The 17,171-nt window shown below is 36.1% G+C and overlaps 1 protein-coding gene across 1 annotated transcript; it reads left to right on the top strand.

Annotated features, from left to right (window-relative positions):
* Window positions 1-1,302: 1,302 nt before the first annotated feature.
* Window positions 1,303-17,164, top strand: LOC127646191 (peptidyl-prolyl cis-trans isomerase FKBP5-like). The gene is made up of 11 exons (XM_052129680.1): window positions 1,303-1,513; window positions 7,649-7,781; window positions 8,264-8,408; window positions 12,081-12,223; window positions 12,634-12,748; window positions 12,874-13,030; window positions 13,995-14,085; window positions 14,583-14,666; window positions 15,111-15,296; window positions 15,397-15,636; window positions 16,295-17,164. The coding sequence occupies exons 1-11, from the start codon at window positions 1,470-1,472 to the stop codon at window positions 16,388-16,390; spliced, it is 1,434 nt and encodes a 477-aa protein (XP_051985640.1). The 5' UTR covers window positions 1,303-1,469; the 3' UTR covers window positions 16,391-17,164.
* Window positions 17,165-17,171: the final 7 nt, after the last annotated feature.

Genomic DNA, 17,171 nt, shown 5'->3' with positions numbered 1-17,171 from the left:
AAATGTCTTATGAATGTCAACAAGCCTTCCATCAAGAATGATGTCATTTCTAGAAATACTGAAGGAGTAGATCTCTAAATTGAAAACACGATGAGACCCGTGTGTTGTTTGGTTTGATTTTAGGTTTTGCACATGACACAACTAAGAGATCTTTCATTTCAAGTAAAAAAAAATCAACCCTAGCAATAACAGATACACATCAATAAAGTGATTTTGATTTAATAGATTATACATAACACAGATAATGATCACAGTGCAAGATGAGGAAAAAGGTCAAGTAAGCTTAGATGGATTGTCCCCACTTGCACCTTGTTGGCAGTGTAACTAACATGTTGGTCAAATGCCCTATTTTGCGTGTGCCATCCGCACTGAGCAGTTTCACATTGCAAGCTCTGCTAAAGATCCCTGCTGCTAAGATACCAATTTGAGGAGGCCTTTATTCTGTTTTCTTCAATGGTTAATTGCGTGGTTAATCCTAAAAAAGCTGGAAAAGTTGCAAGTCATGTTGACATTATATTAAAGAGCTGTGATTTCAACTTTTTTTTTGACATTTTGAGCACATTTGTAACTTCAGCTTGATACTTATGTAGTATAAAACGTTACCCAGTCACTTCGATAAAATAAACAAAACAAAAGCAGGCTGCAAATGAGAAACATTTAAATGCAATCATTGCGGTCACCTATTGTGTTCATGCTGACACCTCTTGTTGAATGGGTTGGGAACATTTTGTTATCATTCCAGTCTAAGAGAGTGTAATGCAGGTAACACGTTGCCAATCCTGATGCTATTCAAATATAAGTCACGCGCTGAGTTTAAAGACTTGATATTGACTCACCACCTTAATTGAAAATTATACTGTGTATAAATTAATAATTGATTGAAGCTGCTGCTTAGTTTTAAATACCAAGTGCAACAGCAGTCCGGCGTTCTTAAAAGCCTATCTCAAACAGTCTAAGCGATACATCTTACGCAGAATACATTTACATCATCATGCGCTTTTAAAATACAATATATTTTTGTTATTTATTGCCCCCAGCGTATCAGAACGCGGTGCTCTGTGCTCGTGCGGTTGTACACGCTGTTCCCTACTTGAGCTGTTCAGTCAGCACACAACGGGTTACGGGTCAGGGTGTCTACTAGGACACTGTGTTCTCATCAGCGCGAGCTACAGTACAGCCGGAACATTGTGTTACTTTTGTGGACAGTTCCCAAGGCCTGCCCTTAATTTTTACACTACACATCCCTCCCCTCTCGTTTACTCCTCCTTCTTTCATCTCATTTCATTTCCCCCGTCCAAATGTCTCGTAGAGGCGTAGCGTGTAGGGCATTATTTGTGTGAAGTGTAAAATACTGCCGGTAGAACATCTAGTACTGTCGCTGAGAGGGCGGGCTCATTCCCCTATAAGCCTCTTCACAGGTTGCATTCACCTGTGAGACTATCTGAAGTCACACACGTACGGACGGATTCATGGTTAAACACATGAGAGGAACGATCAACAAAAGGGAAATATTGTAAGTCTGTATTTTAATGCTTCTTTTTAAAATGCTAATCTATCCCTTTATAGTTGTAACAGCTACAGAAAAATGTCACTGAGGTGATTTATGAGGGCACCATGCTTTATGTACATATGATAAATGTTAGTCATTTTTACTACATGATGCTTTAACGTCTTTATTATCATTTTTATCAACCCCCCAAAAAAAAGCATTAAGCTTATTCTCTACAAATAACGTACCTCTTATTTAAAAACTATATATATATATATATATATATATATATATATATATATATATACAAAGAAAATACTTTAATGAAAGAGAAAGTAATAGTTATAATTGAATTTGCATGTTGCTCTATAATGTGCTGTCGTAATTATTGCTCTTGTGTCAGGATTACGAAAGGACACGAAGTCATCCTTTTCAATACTTATTGAATCCATATCCATTTTGTGTTGACATTTTATATTAGACTTGATATTCTTTATACTGTACATACAGTTTCACTTACTCTTTCAAAGACTTTCTCATTAATAATGAAAGCTCTAAGGACAGGTTTTCATGTTGTAAAAATGAAAAGCGTGATATATTTATTTATAATGCGCTGTCTTTCTGTTCCCTATTTATTTCTATTTTGAGATGCTCTGAGAATTGAGTTTTAAGGTATTCCTAGAATTTTGAATGACAGTATTTCATGTTCCATAGCATTATATCACTGATTAGCTTCTGCTCAAAACTTGGTTAAGTTTATGTTTTTCATACATTCTGTTTCAATTATTAAGCATGCATCAATGCAAATGGCAAGTGGATTCTTGTGTATTATTGTCTCTGTCTTTTACAAGCTCAGAGGATGTAACCACATATTCAGCATGTATCTATCAACCACTTATCTGTAAATTAGGGTGATGTAGCTCCTTCAGTCTAGTGGTTATGGCTCTGCTTTCAGTACTTCTCATCATTATCTTCATATTATTGTAGATAATTGAAATGAAATGTTTAGGACAGTTTGTACACCATAAACACAGAAGAGACTGGGTGTATGACAGGTTGAGTAACTTAGAATCCGCGTGAGTACATGGTGTTTCACTGCAGATGGTATGTTCAAGAATGGAATGAGTCAACGGTCTCTGAACGCTCATCTTTGTAACTTCAATGCCTGTTGCAATCTTACCACACAGAGGGCATCTGAGACAGAGCTCTATTAAGTGCTTAGAAGAGTCACACCACTTTCAAATAAGCAGAAAGGCCATCAGTCTGATGAAAGAGAGTAAGACTTAGGGACAGTTGTCTGGGGGGAAAAACATGAAGAGAATACCAGTAATATAGAGACAAACTCAGGTAGACAGAGAGAGACAGCTCAGCAGTGGAATAGATCAGTACATGCAGACGGACCTAGTCACAGACACACAGTAATAAGTGAGGTGAAGAAAACTGAGAACAATTTAAGCTGATACATACAGTGGGTGAGGCATATAAGACCAAGCTTTTTACATTAGTGTACATCATCTTGAAGTCTAATGGCTGATTTTTAAGTTTTTGTTACATAAAATCTGTTAGAGCAATAGGTTTGCTCAAAAAGTGTTGTCAATTTGTTTATATCAACCCGATAATACTGATAATGCTAAAGGATATCCAGTATAAAATTAGTTAAAGGAAAAAAACTTTAAAATTGGTGTTGATGAAGGGGTTCTTGAGATTTACTGATAGGGTTGTAAGGCAAGACATAAAAAGTTGGGAAACACTACAGTAGAAAAACTCCATAACATCTGATTACAAGAAAATTATTAGAACTCACCTGATGCAGATGTTTTGGTGATGAATGTACATATAAGCCATTTTCCATTAGGCCAAACGGTTCTTGTAACGAAACCGTACTGTTCCTTGCTGATCCGGACCAGTTGGGATGGTTACGGTTTCTTTTTTCCACTGTGGTGCTTGAATGTATGTAACAAATACGCCAGTTGGTGACGGTGTGAGAGGTAAACATTGGAGAATGGTGCACTATGAAGGATGATCATGTATTCCAGTTTTTACCACTCCTTTTCCTCCTGGTTTTAAGTCTACTAAAGCACAAAAAAACATGTGCCATGTCGCAAAAAGGAAAGCAAAGAGAAAAAGGCCAGAGGTTTACCATCTTTTGCATGCCACCGGACACAAACACACAGAAAGCTAAAAGTTCCCCGACTAGCTGAAAAGGACTTTTATTGACAAAATATTATACAGAAAATATAATTTTTATATATATGAGTTTTAATGAGGTTGTTAGTGTAATAGCTCTCTGAAGAAAAAGGCATGTAGAAAAAAATAATGTACTATACTTGTTGAATCATCACCATGAAATCATGAAGATACACCAAACATACACTTTTTTTAAAATGACATTTTATTAACATAGAGAACTTTGCCATCTACCTAAAAACAGTTGAGTTACCTTGGAATTTGGCAATTTGACAATCGTGAGTCATCACACACTAAAGCCATTCCACCAGCATGCTTGATCGTGGTTAAGTACGGTTAGCTAAAATCTGTGCTGAGCCATTTGTCACCGTGCTCAGAAACTCAACATTTTAAAGCATTTTGTCACAACTTTATTTCATTGCGTTCTGTCCAATTAGGGTTAGGGTTAGATTGGTTACATTGTTAAAATTTAAGTTTACTTAATCTATTTGAGTTGGGACAACATGAATACTTTTTATAGCATCTATGAAACTGGGCAGGGGATTTCCATTTCCTAGCATGCTTTGCATAGGACTGGATGCCAGTGGGGGGGAACAAGTGTTGAAATTAAGTGTTATTTTTGGCATTTTTGAGCAAAATGTGAATAGGAGGAGATTTGTTAATGTTTAATGTTCTGTTATATTGGTATTTAATTGTGTGTCAGTTGCTATCAAATTGTCAGTACAACAGTTTCTCTGTCCTTACACTTGCTCAACTTGCATATATTAATGATTAATAAAATAAATTAGGCTGGACCAACATATGAACATTTATGAAATTAAACTTTGTTAAATTGGGTTTGACTAACATAATAAAGTTGAGTTAAAAATACTATAGTACATTGATTTGACCTAATTTAACTAAATTATGTTGGCTCAATAAAAATGACAATCTGAATGAATGAAATTAAATTGCTTTCAATTTCAAATTCAATTAAGTAAGGGTAATGACTTGATTTGTTTTAGTGGGTTTAGTTAAATGTGTCAACAGTTAAGAAAGAACCAAGAGATTAAGTAGTGTAAAGAAATAGAAAACATATTGTGAGGAGGAGGAGGAGGGTGTGGCCAGGCCGTGAAGATGTACGCCTGGCACTGAATCATCCATATCAGCTGGGAGAGGGATAAAGAGGAGCCAGAGACAAGTTTTGGAGTGGTTCGCCAGGAGGCGGAGGAGCCCGCTGCCGTCTGCCCCCTGGCGAACCGCTTCAGTACCACTGGATCATGTATCCTCTGCATCTTGTTCTTGATCCCTGTTGCCAGCAGGGAGGGCTCTCTGACAGTTCGTCTTCCTCCAATCCCGGGTTTGGGACCACTGTCATAAAGGAGGAAGCGGGTACCGGGTTAACAACCAAAAATACTGTTCATTAACATAAAAGAGCTTTTCAGCATAACTAAACATAAATGCCCACACAGCTCCTTACGTCTCTTCTCTCTTGAACTGGTGTCTCCGGCTCCTCTTTATCCCTCTCCCAGCTGACTGAGATGATTCAGTGCCAGGCATACATCCTTACGGCCCTGCCACACCCTCTTTCTCATCACACATATAAAACCACAGAAAATGGAAAACATACACACACAGAAGTGCTTGTGTGCACAGTTAAATTTAAAAAAATTATAAAAAATTGTCACCGAGAAAATTTATTAATTACAGTGAAAGCCTGCCAGTGCAATTTAATCAAATTGCTGTTGTACTTGTGACTCTCGGACTTTGTTTTTCCACCTGTTACAATTTGGGTTTTCAGTCTAAATCTAGCTTTCCACAGCAATAATGCCAGAACCAGGACGGGGAATAGGGTCAAAGAACAAGAGAGTCTAAAAAGTCTCAGAGAAAGTCTCTCAGACTATTTCATATTCAGTGAGGGTCAAATAGCCTAGACTCTTGATTTTCACTGTGCTATCTTCCCATTGCAAGGGTCATAAGCCCTAAACTTGCTTGTGGTGATGTTAGTGTTAGTATTAATGATTGCATTATACTTTAATGATAAAATATAGGGGAGGCTGGGGCTAGTTAGAATCTAAAAACAATGGGTGATAGGGCATTCTCTTCAGTCGCCCCAAAGTTATGGAACTCCTTGCCTTCCAAAATAAGATTTGCACCATCTTTGAAAAGGTTTAAAACATCCCTTAAAACTCATTATTTTACAGAAGCATTTGGGTAAAGGTTTGTAATCTTGTGTGAAATATTTTGTATTGTGTGATCATGCCTTTTTATGTGTTATTTTTTTTTATTTCGCTTATGTAAAGCGCTCTGAGAATTAACTTTTAAAAGCGCTATTCAAAATAAAGTTATTATTATTATTATTATTATTATTAGTTATCACACTTTTTTTTTTTTACTTAATTAAATACACATGAAGCTTTTGTGAAAATATACCCCCACTATATGACGTCAGATGTTGCAATGGAACCTGCCATTAAACAGCCTAGGGTTTAAAACTTCATTTTAACTGTAAAACAATTGTCAAACACAAAACAATGAATGAAACAGAAAAAAAAAAGGTGAAAGGAAACACAAAAATATCAAGCCATTTTCTTGTCCAACAAATATTGTAATTAAAGCTGAAGTGTGTAACTTTTTAGTGTTAAAATACTTTCTTCTATCCCAGTTTAATATGCAGAGACAACTATAAGCCGTGCATATCTTAATTTTGTCAAAAACTGCAAACACTGTGTCTCTGTAGCACTATAAATTCCCGTGTTTGCAATCCCTTCGGTGGCGCTAGTGTCACAGAAATTACATACTTCAACTTTAATAAATTTAGAACATTGCCCCAACCTGACATTTAGGAAAAAATACCCTTGTTCTGAGAACGCTCAGAAGATTCTGAGAATCTGCCTTAATTGTGTAATTGACCCTTGCCTGAATGTATGCCATTGTGGTTAAATTGTGATCACTTGTTTACCCAACAGCTGTTGCAAAAATATGATGATATGGGAATTTTAGTATTTGAGGATAGACTTGATGGTTTTGAAACTAATGTATAAAAGCACTGCTAGAGAAACACACATTTGGGTAATGTGACTTAGGAGACCTCGAAAACACTCAAAACCTTACTGAGATGAAACCCTTGTGACTAGCCCAGGTATCCACTATTGGCCACCTCTTGCAAACATTGCAATACACGATCTATTTGGCAAAGAGCGCACTGCGTTCAAGTGAAGTCCGAGAAACCATAACCCTATTTATAGGGTCTTTTGTAGTCTTTATGTAGGTATGTGCTGCAATATCTGCTCTTATGCATTGGGATTTTCCTTTGACAGTTAATTGCTTCCTGTAACCTTCAGTGTGTATGTACAGATACAAATTAAGGTATTTATTGAGAGCATTGAGTCATTGTAGTATCTCGCCACCTGAAGTAGAGTAGACCGGACTAAATGTTCCCTTTGCCGTTGTTTCGTTCCTGTGTCTTTTTTTTTTTCACCAGGTTTACTGACATAAATCTCACAAGACATCCTTTTCCAGAATCTGAACATGTGCCAGGAACTGTGAATAAAAAGAACACAGTGTTCTTCTGTATGCGTTCACAAGCTGTAGTGTGCACTCAAATACACATACCACCAAACCCTACACGGACACAAATGCACATTAATTCTGTACACATATGATATGTACAGGAACAAATTTACATTGTTTCTAGGAAGAATAAAACAATTAAGCGAATCTAGTGAAAGATGTCAAAACACACAAACACATATTGGTATGAAGTAGGTTTGATATATAACAAAAACATGTCAGAATGACAACAGAAGCATTCAAAATGTTTTTATATGTAAAGTAATAAAATATTTTAACCTTGCCTTTTTGAGAATACTTCCCAAATATGGAGAAATCCGAATGTATATTGTACATTTAAATTTGTCTTTTGATACCAATGCATTATGACATTTGTTTATAGTTGAAAAAGTCATAGTCAAATTCTGTGTTTGTTTTTAGGGGAACACTGGTGTGTGCGAGTGATGAGATGTCAACTTTAGAGGATATTTTTTCCACTAACCAGTGTCCAACTGCTGTCTTTACCTCCAAGGGCACTGATGTCACTCCAAATTGTGACCGGGGAGTATTTAAGGTAATCCAGGCACAACTCACTTTATATAACAGCTGTAATTTTACATTTCTTCTCCATTAATGATGTGTTCATTTGATGTTAAATGCAATATACAACCAATTACAAATAAGTGGAAACACTTTACAATACGGTTCCATTGGTTAACATTAGTAAACATGATATAACAATAATTTTACAGCATGTAATAATCTTGGTTAATGTTAATTTCAGCATATAGTAATACATTTTTAAATAAAAAGTTGTATATGTTAACATGAATTAATGCACTATGAACTAACATGAACTAACAATTTTATTTCTATTAACTAACATTTTCAAAAATGGGCTGTGAAGAGTCTACAGGCCTTTTGTCAAACACTGATATGAATCAGTGATATTTGTTTAGACACTGTTTTAGCTTCAGAATTATCTGGATTTAATTAAATTAAAATAAATTTGAGGTCACTCAAGGATGGACTGTTTTCTCCAATATTTCTCTAAAGATTGTGAAACAACATGGTGTGGAGGGTGAAAGGCCAATGATTGGCGACAAGGTGTGTGTCCACTACACAGGCAAACTCCTCAATGGGAAGAAGTTTGACTCCAGTTTTGACCGCAAGGAACCTTTTGTTTTTAATGTGGGCAAAGGTAAGAGATTCCATAGACTTAGCGAGAAAAGTTGCTGGAGCTTATTTACATTTTTGTGCAGCCAGAGGTTGCTTGATATATTCAGCATGTGGAAGTGTAATTTATTCTATGCTTAGTGTATTGTGATCAAAACATGGATATATTATCTTTTACTCACTTGTTACTCATTCATCTGTATTGGACTTGCACAATGGCTTCAGGTCGTAAGCAAAGGCCGCTATGTGCTGTGTATGTTTGTGGGCTGGTTTGGATTAATGTTGTCAGCTAAATCTTCATTTGTTTCACAAGTTTCTGTAAAAGCTGGCCAGTACTGAGATTGCTTCTCAAGTTTCCCCAGTAAGCGGCTCTGAAATAAGAGGCATGTTGAAAAGGGGTACGTTATGTGTGTCTGGCTGTAAACTAAAGCCTATTTTTAAAAATGAGAGAGGTTCGACATGTCCCGCCAACACTTTCCATTTAGAACTGCGTTCGTCAAGGCACTTCATGGGGACTTTAATACAACGTAAATATCTTTAAGATAATATCATTTATTTTGGCTTAAGTAAAGTGAAAATATAAAAGCAAATTATTAAATTTTGCATACATGTCTTTATAATAACATGGTTGCTCTCTTTCACACAGGAGTATAAATTAATCTATTATCTAACATAAAACTAACCTTGCCTGAAATGTAGCTTGTTTTGAGCACATCAAATATCTGTAAAATATCATGCTAAATATCACAGAAATCAGGGCTTTAACCTGCATTTACACACGTTTTGTTCACAATGTTACAAAAATTGCAAATCTCTTAGAAAATTAATAGAAAATGAACAGTCTTCCTGTCCAACTACTGAGAGCCGACATAATGATTTTCATTGCTGCTGGACTGTTTTCTGGTTCTGGTCTCCATAAGAGGCAATGTAAAAACTACCAATACGAGCATTTCAGAAAGAGAACTTCCATTTTAAGTGTTAGTTGGAATAAACATGAGTTCAGGCTCAACTTGTGCAGTTGTTGGCTGTAATAACAAATCAAACTAATTTTATTAATGTTCATAGCTTTGCTTAATCCACCCTCTCCTTGACCTTCCATGTGTAAGGGACTGTCAAACAATGTTTATCGCGATTCTAAAATATCGGCACTACAGAGCCAAATGCTTTTCATTCTTTTTTTCTTTCATTTTTACAAATTTAAGATGCTAAACATAACATTATTTGCTAAAAAACATACACCGTTGGGAGTAAAAATACTGGAGACTGTACGCTGCCGTGATGAATCACTGGAAGGCCCAATTGCAGACAGAAATCTGATTACTTTTCAATTAACTAAATCAAAAAAGCATTCAATCACAACAAAAATGGGTAGACAATGACCTGAAAAACTAGACAAGACAGAGTAGGCAATGGACCAGACAAGAAGTTGAAAAACAAGCAAAATAACAAGACAACACAGCAAAACCCAACTGAACATATAGTTATAAATACACACAGAAGGAAAAGGAAAAGAGGTGCCAGCAATTAACAAAATACGGCAAACAATGTAGGCAGGTGACACTAATGAACCAATTAACAAACCAATAACACTGTAAATGGGAAGGGCAGCGGTAAACACAAGAAAAAGAGAGCACATGGGGAGAAACACACACACACACACACACACAAAAACAAAAACAAAAGACCAAAACAAAAAGACCGGTGACAGGATCCCAACATTAAATAAAACTCAACAAGAGTGTCGGGAACCTGACAGAATCGTGGAACACCTTTGAGTTCAGGAAAAAGTTGGACACACTGGAAAAAATTTTTTATCTAAAAGAACCAAGTGGTAGCATCTAAATGTATTGGGATTTGTTCATCAAAATATAATTTATTAATGAATCAGTAAAACAAACTTTTAAGGGTTTGATCAGGTAGAATTAGCTTCTTAAGGTAAGGTTAAAGGGATAGTTCACATAAAAATGAAAATTCTCTCATCATTTACACACTTTCATGTCATCACAGATGTGTATGACTTTCTTTATTCTATAGAACATTAATATTTTTGGATGAAAATCTCAGCTCTGTTGATCCATACAAGACAAGTGAACAGTGAACAGACCTTTCAAGCTTCCAAAATCACATAAAGGCAGCATAAAACTAATCCATACACTGACTGGCCAAAAACAAATCCCTATTTGGATTTAAATAAACAGATACTTGAGAGCCTATTATTGGATCAATATTGCAGTGATTAATATGCTTCAGCTGGCAACAATTATTTTAACGCTAACTGATGCAGTTTTGCATCTCATTTCTTAAACAACCATGTCGGATGATGAATCCCATGGTCCTTTTAAAAGGCATTCCAGAACGGGCAAATTACTGGCCTGCATCAAGCAAAGAAAACAACTAAGGAGATTGCTGAAATCACTGGAATTGGGTTAAGATCTGTCCAACGTATTATTAAAACCTTGAAGGATAGTGATGAATCGTCAGCTTTGCAGAAGAAACGTGGTTGGACAAAAATCTTGAATGATCATGATCGGAGTTACTAAAACACTTGGTGAAGTCACATCGTAATTGACAGTTGAACTCACAGCTATGAATAATAGTGAATGTAAGAGCATTTTTACATCCACAATGACCTGAGAATTTACAGTATTGGGACTAAACAGCTGTGTGGCCAAAAGAAAGCCACTTGTTAGTGAGGCTAATTGGAAAAAAACGACTTCAATTTGCTAGGGAGCATAAAGATTGGACTGTGGAGCAATGGAAAAAGGCCATGTGGTCTGATCTGTCCAGATTTACCCTATTCCCAAGCAATGGGCATGTCAGGGGAAGCACATGAATTGATGCACCTGTCATGTAAAGTGCACACTGTACAAGCCTCTGGAGGCAGTGTTATGATTTGGGGTTGCTACAGTTGGTCAGGTCTATGCTCATCAATGTTATGCAGCAATAAAATGAAGTCAGCTGACTACCTGAATGTACTGAATGACCAGGTTATCCCATCAATGGATTTTCACACATGAATTGACCACTACAGAGTCCTGAACTTAACCCCATTGAAAGTTTTTGGGATGTGCTGAAGAAGACTTTACGGAGTGGTTCGATTCTCCCGTCATCAATACAAGATCTCAGCAAAAAATGAATGCAACTCTAGACAGAAATACATTTTGTGACGTTGCACAAGGTTGTTGAAACAATGCCACGACGAATGCGCACCGTAATCAAAGCTAAAGGGGGTCCAACAAAATATTAGAGTGTGCAACTCTTTTTTTGGCCAGGCAGTGTATGTCTTCTGCAGTGATGCAATTACAGATCAATGTTTCAATCCTATTTTTTACTACAAATCTCCATTTTCACATTCATTTTCAGAATGTGAAATTGGAGATTTATAGTTAAAAATGACTTGAATATTGATCTGTTTCTGACCCACACTTATCATATTGCTTTTGAAGACATGGATTTAACCACTGGAGTTAAGGATTAGGATTAAGGATTACTTTTATGTGGCCTTTATGGGATTTTTCAGGGGTCTGTTCACCATTCACTTGCATTGTGTGGACCAACAAAGCCCAGTATTTTTCAGCATTTACAGGAGAAATTCTTAGAAAGTTTCATTTTGCAATAGGAAAAAAAAAAAAGTATATAAAAGTATTATGTTTAAGTTTTGAATATTCATAAATGATTGCCTGGCTGATTCACACAGGTCAGGTGATAAAAGGGTGGGACATTGGTGTTTGTTCCATGCAGAAAGGAGAAGTGTGCTTGCTGCTCTGTAAGCCTGAATATGCATATGGTTCATCTGGAAGCCCCCCTAAGGTCCCTCCCAACGCCACTCTTGTGTTTGAGGTAGGTACAACACGCACATAAATAACCAAATCTGTCATAGATAAATTATATGAAATAGTATTGTGGCAGGGAGGAGGGTGGGGCCAGGTCGTGATGCTGCACACCCAGCCCCTAATCAGGCTAATCAAGCCCTCGAGAGGGATAAAGGCAACCGGAGGCAGCAGTTCGAGAGAGTGTTACTGGCATCTGCCCTGCATGTGCTTATGTTTGTGTCTTTTTGTTTTATTAAAAGATTATTTATATTGTTAAGCAAGTTCTTGCCTCCTCCATTCCATTGAACTTTGTCAAAAATATGTTCTTAGATAACTTATTAGTGAATCAGGACAATGTTAGAAAAAGAACATGAAAAGCCTCTTTTGGTGTGAGCCTGTTATGCTTAAATGTGCACATACCCCCCCTCCAACAATTAGATTGAGCTGTTGAGCCTCAGAGGGGAGGAGCTTACAGAGGATGGTGGAATCATTAGGAGAATAAAGGTCAAAGGTGAAGGCTATAACAATCCGAATGAAGGAGCCACAGTCAATGGTAAGTCAAATCATTAAATCAAAGTTTTTACAGTATAGCTGTTATTCCTATAGACAATGTTTTTGCAATATTATGCAATATTAATTTGGATTACAATGTAGTGCTGTTTGGTGTCTGATCCACAGTACATTTGAAGGGGTGGTGCGGAGGTCGTTTATTTGAGTCTCGAGATATCACCTTTGTGGTGAGTGAATCAGAGGATGTGGGTGTTCCTTTAGGAGTGGACAGGGCCATGGAGAAAATGCAAAAGGGGGAATGCTGTTTATTATACCTAAAACCCAAGTAAGTTGAGCTATTCTGTTCAGATTTTGTATTTAAAAACTAATTTTATAAATAGATATAAAGTAAATAATATTGGTAACAATTTACATGAAGGTTCTATTTGTTAACATAAGTAAATGCATTACAATATTTTTTTTAACATTTGTAAGTAATCATGGTTAATGTTGTTATATATATATATTAAAAAAATAAATAAATGTAAGTTTGTTAGTTCATAATGCATTAATTACTTTTTACATAAAAAAAACTTTTAATTAAACAAATGCATTAGTATAGTGAAATTAATATGAATAAGTGCTTTAAAAGTATTGTTTATTTTAGTTTACTTATATAGTTAACTGCAGTCAACAAATACAATCTTTGTTTTTCAGTGTAGCATAGTTTTTTGGTTTTAGAAAGAGGTTATGGCTATTTGTTTGGAACAGGGGTGTTTAAATATTCAGTTGTGTACTAAAAAATTCAGAATTGTCATAGCTGTGCCTGCTTACAAACTTAAAATACTATAAAATACAATACTCTCCATTTTGCCTTAGATTAGGGTTAGGGGAAAACTAATCTTGCAGTACATTTCATATCCTAAATTATTAAATTAAAAACTATTCTATACCACTCTATTATTGGCATTCATTAAGACATTTTTAACTTGTGGACGTTTAAATTGCTGTTTAATACTGTTTTGCTATAATGTGTTATTCCACATGAAAATATTTTATTAATTTATGTGAAAATAAAAACAATGTCAAAACATCATGATTGTTGCTTGAATGTACAAAATGCATTAAAAAATAACATCAAATTCAGTCGTATCAGACATTTTCATGCCCAATATTTACATACGTATATATCTGAGCCATAAATGAATCATCAACCATAAATGTGCTCATGATCATTTTACATGGTTTGTCCTTTTTCCTTGGGTTACTCCCTCTCTCACTCTCTGACTCTGTCTGCGTTATGCTTGCAGGTATGGTTATGGCAAAGAGGGTAAGACAGAATATGACATCGGATCAAATGCAGAACTGCTGTATGAGGTGACACTTAAAGACTTTGTAAAGGTGAGGTCTTCCATTTTTGAGTTGCTTAGAAATATATTATTGATACAGTTTTGGAAATGTGTGACATACCATACTTCATCTAAAACAAATATGAAATGGCATTTAGCTAATTCTATCATTATTAATATGCATGCAGCTTTTTAGATCTTATATTAATTAAGAGACTATATGGACTATTTGTACTTTAAATAAATATTTGTCACACCACAAGACCATTTAAAATGAACTAGAAGGCAAAAGGTGATTCAAAATCGTAAAAAAAAAAAAAACCAGGACCTAAGATAAACTAAACACTTTCCCTTATACATTAATTGATTTGAACCTAAAATCATTCCAAAGTACATTTAAAATTGACATTTTTTAAATAAATGTGATTAGCCGAGTTAAATAAATTGTTTCCAAACAAATACGTATTTGAATCAGGAGTAGAAAATCCCAGAATACAGATAAAGGGCGCCCTCTAATGGTCATAGCCAACTTCTATTATTTTTCCGCAGGCTAAAGAATTCTGGGAAATGGACCTTAAAGAGAAACTTGAGCGTGCTGTTTTTGTCAAACAAAAAGGCACCGAGTATTTCAAGGTTTGTAGACAGTATTTCCCGTACATTTGCTTTTGTCATTACATACAATATTATTCAATGACCAAACCTGGCCTACCTCCTTTTTATTAATGACTTGCATGTTGTGTTTTAAGCATTTTGTTTTTTTTAATACTTGGAACTAACATTAATGAACAAATATGACTTATGATGTTTTTTTGTTTGTTTGTAATAAACACTCTAGTTGAGAATATAAGCCATTGAAATCTATTTGATATTGTAGACATTTAATTGGAATACAAATGCATTATAGTAACATTTACGCAAGCGCTTTAACAGTTTTATACATTTCCCCAATGAATCAAAACCATGTCCTTGACACTGCTATGCTCCACCAGTTGATCTACTGGAATCCATTATATGATTTTGCTTGTTTTGATGGTAACAGTGAGGTGATTGACAGCTCTCTTTATACTGTATGTTCAGGCGGGACGATACAACCATGCTGTAATTCAGTACCAACGGATTGTGACCTGGTTAGAGATGGAGTGCGGGGCAGGAAAGGAGCAGCTGCAAGCCATTCAGGCTCTCCTTTTAGTGGCCCATTTAAATCTGGCCCTCTGCTACCTGCGCTTGCGCGAGTACTCTCAAACCGTGGAGAACTGTGACAAGGTAGTTTCAGACAGCAAAACACACTCTACACACTCAGTGTGGCTGAAAGAGATAGACACTATGTTTTTTCTCACTGTTTAACACTGGTTTTGGTTGCTAGGTGATGGAGCTGGACCCAGAGAATGAGAAAGCTCTGTATCGGCGTGGTGAAGCACGTCTATTGCGGAATGAGTTCAGCCTGGCCCTTGGAGACTTCAGGCAAGTTCTGCAAGTCAACTCCTTCAACCGCGCTGCCCGGAGCCAGATCGTCATATGCCAGCGCAAGATTCGGGAGCACCATGAGCGTGATAAGAAGGTCTATGCAAATATGTTCCAGAGGTTTGCTGAACACGATGCCAAGGTATGCCCACTATCACGATGGCCAGATGGAAATGTTTTCATAAGAGACAAAGACACTTGTGGTTCAGTTGCTGGAATGCAGCATAGGGAATTGCTTAATGCAGCCAAATTCTTTACTTGAATAAACAATGCTCTTGGTTGTGCTCAGCCAAGCCAACTCCATTCAGTGACACTAATACAGTCGAGAGGCTCAGACATAATCTTGGGGTAAAGCTTAATGACATTTTGACATTAATACAGTTAACAAATGTAACTTTTACAAGATGTTTAATTACAGTCGTAATTGCGGTAATACTTTACAATAAGGTTGTATAAGTTAACGTGATTTTATAAAATAGTTAACATGAACTAAAACTTAAGATTAAGAAATGCTGAAATAGTATAGTTACGTTAATTTCTACATATGCTAATACTTTTTTCACATTAAAGGTTAACATGTACTGTATATTAATGAATTATGAACTAACAATGAGCAACAGTATATTTCTACATATTTTAACAAAATAGAAACTTATTGCAAAGTGTTCTAGTACATTCTGTTCAACTCCACCCTTATTTTATCTTACATGTTTACTTTTCTTCCACATAATGATAATATTATCTCCACTGTTATGTTCTGAGTATTCTGTAGCTGTTTAAAAGTTTGCCTCTGTTTGTAGGTGGTCAAATTAAAAAGGAAGAAAGAAGACAGTGGACTTTCAGATCAAAATAAGCAGGGCCTAAAGAGACCTCGTCTAAGTCAGGATTGCTCCTAAAGTTTAGGATGCTTCCTGGTGGCTCCAAGTAAGGAGGTCAGGGCTGGGGGATGGCAGGTCTTTCCTCATTTGTGCCATGAGAGAGGCAGTCTGTAGAGGCATGGATGAGCCCTCTATAAACCTTGACCTCTTCAACTCTCGGGATTCCAATAAAGGTTTATGGACACAAAGGTAATGCAAACCTAAATGGCATTCCTACATAAACAATAAAAATAAAACCAAAGCGCACAATTCTTTGACCACAGGTAAACCTTGACCGTACAAGCCTTGGCTTCAAGAAAGGCATTCATCAGCTGCATTATGGTTTGATATTATACTGCATTATAAACTTGAATACAACCTAGTACCTTACCATGTACTGTACAGTATTCAATGTAAGTTGCTTGACCCTGCATAATCAGATTAGCAGTTTAAATTTGCAGTGGTGAGGTGTTTACTGGAGAATTGATGTTCTTTTGTATTATACAGTATTTGTATAAGTGTGTATGATATTTAGATGCAAGTCACCCTACTGAATAGCTGGACTTAGAAGTGCAATCCTACCGCTGGGAAAATCTATTTCGCGACTCTTCCAGATGAATCCTGGGAGGTTAAAAGTCGCAGCAGCCCCCAATGCTTTTGAAAGATAGGACTATTTCTAATAACAGTCCTCTTGAAACCCACTTGTTTATTTGATTGAATACTAACTTGTGGGGTTTGCATGATTTTCACATTGTTCCCCATGTTTTAGACGGTTGAAATAGTAATAATAATAATAAAAAAATTGTTTAACAATTTTTGT

The sequence above is a fragment of the Xyrauchen texanus genome, chromosome 7 (assembly GCF_025860055.1).
Source record: "Xyrauchen texanus isolate HMW12.3.18 chromosome 7, RBS_HiC_50CHRs, whole genome shotgun sequence".
Lineage (NCBI taxonomy): Eukaryota > Metazoa > Chordata > Actinopteri > Cypriniformes > Catostomidae > Xyrauchen > Xyrauchen texanus.
This window is presented reverse-complemented; position numbering and strand designations above follow the sequence as displayed.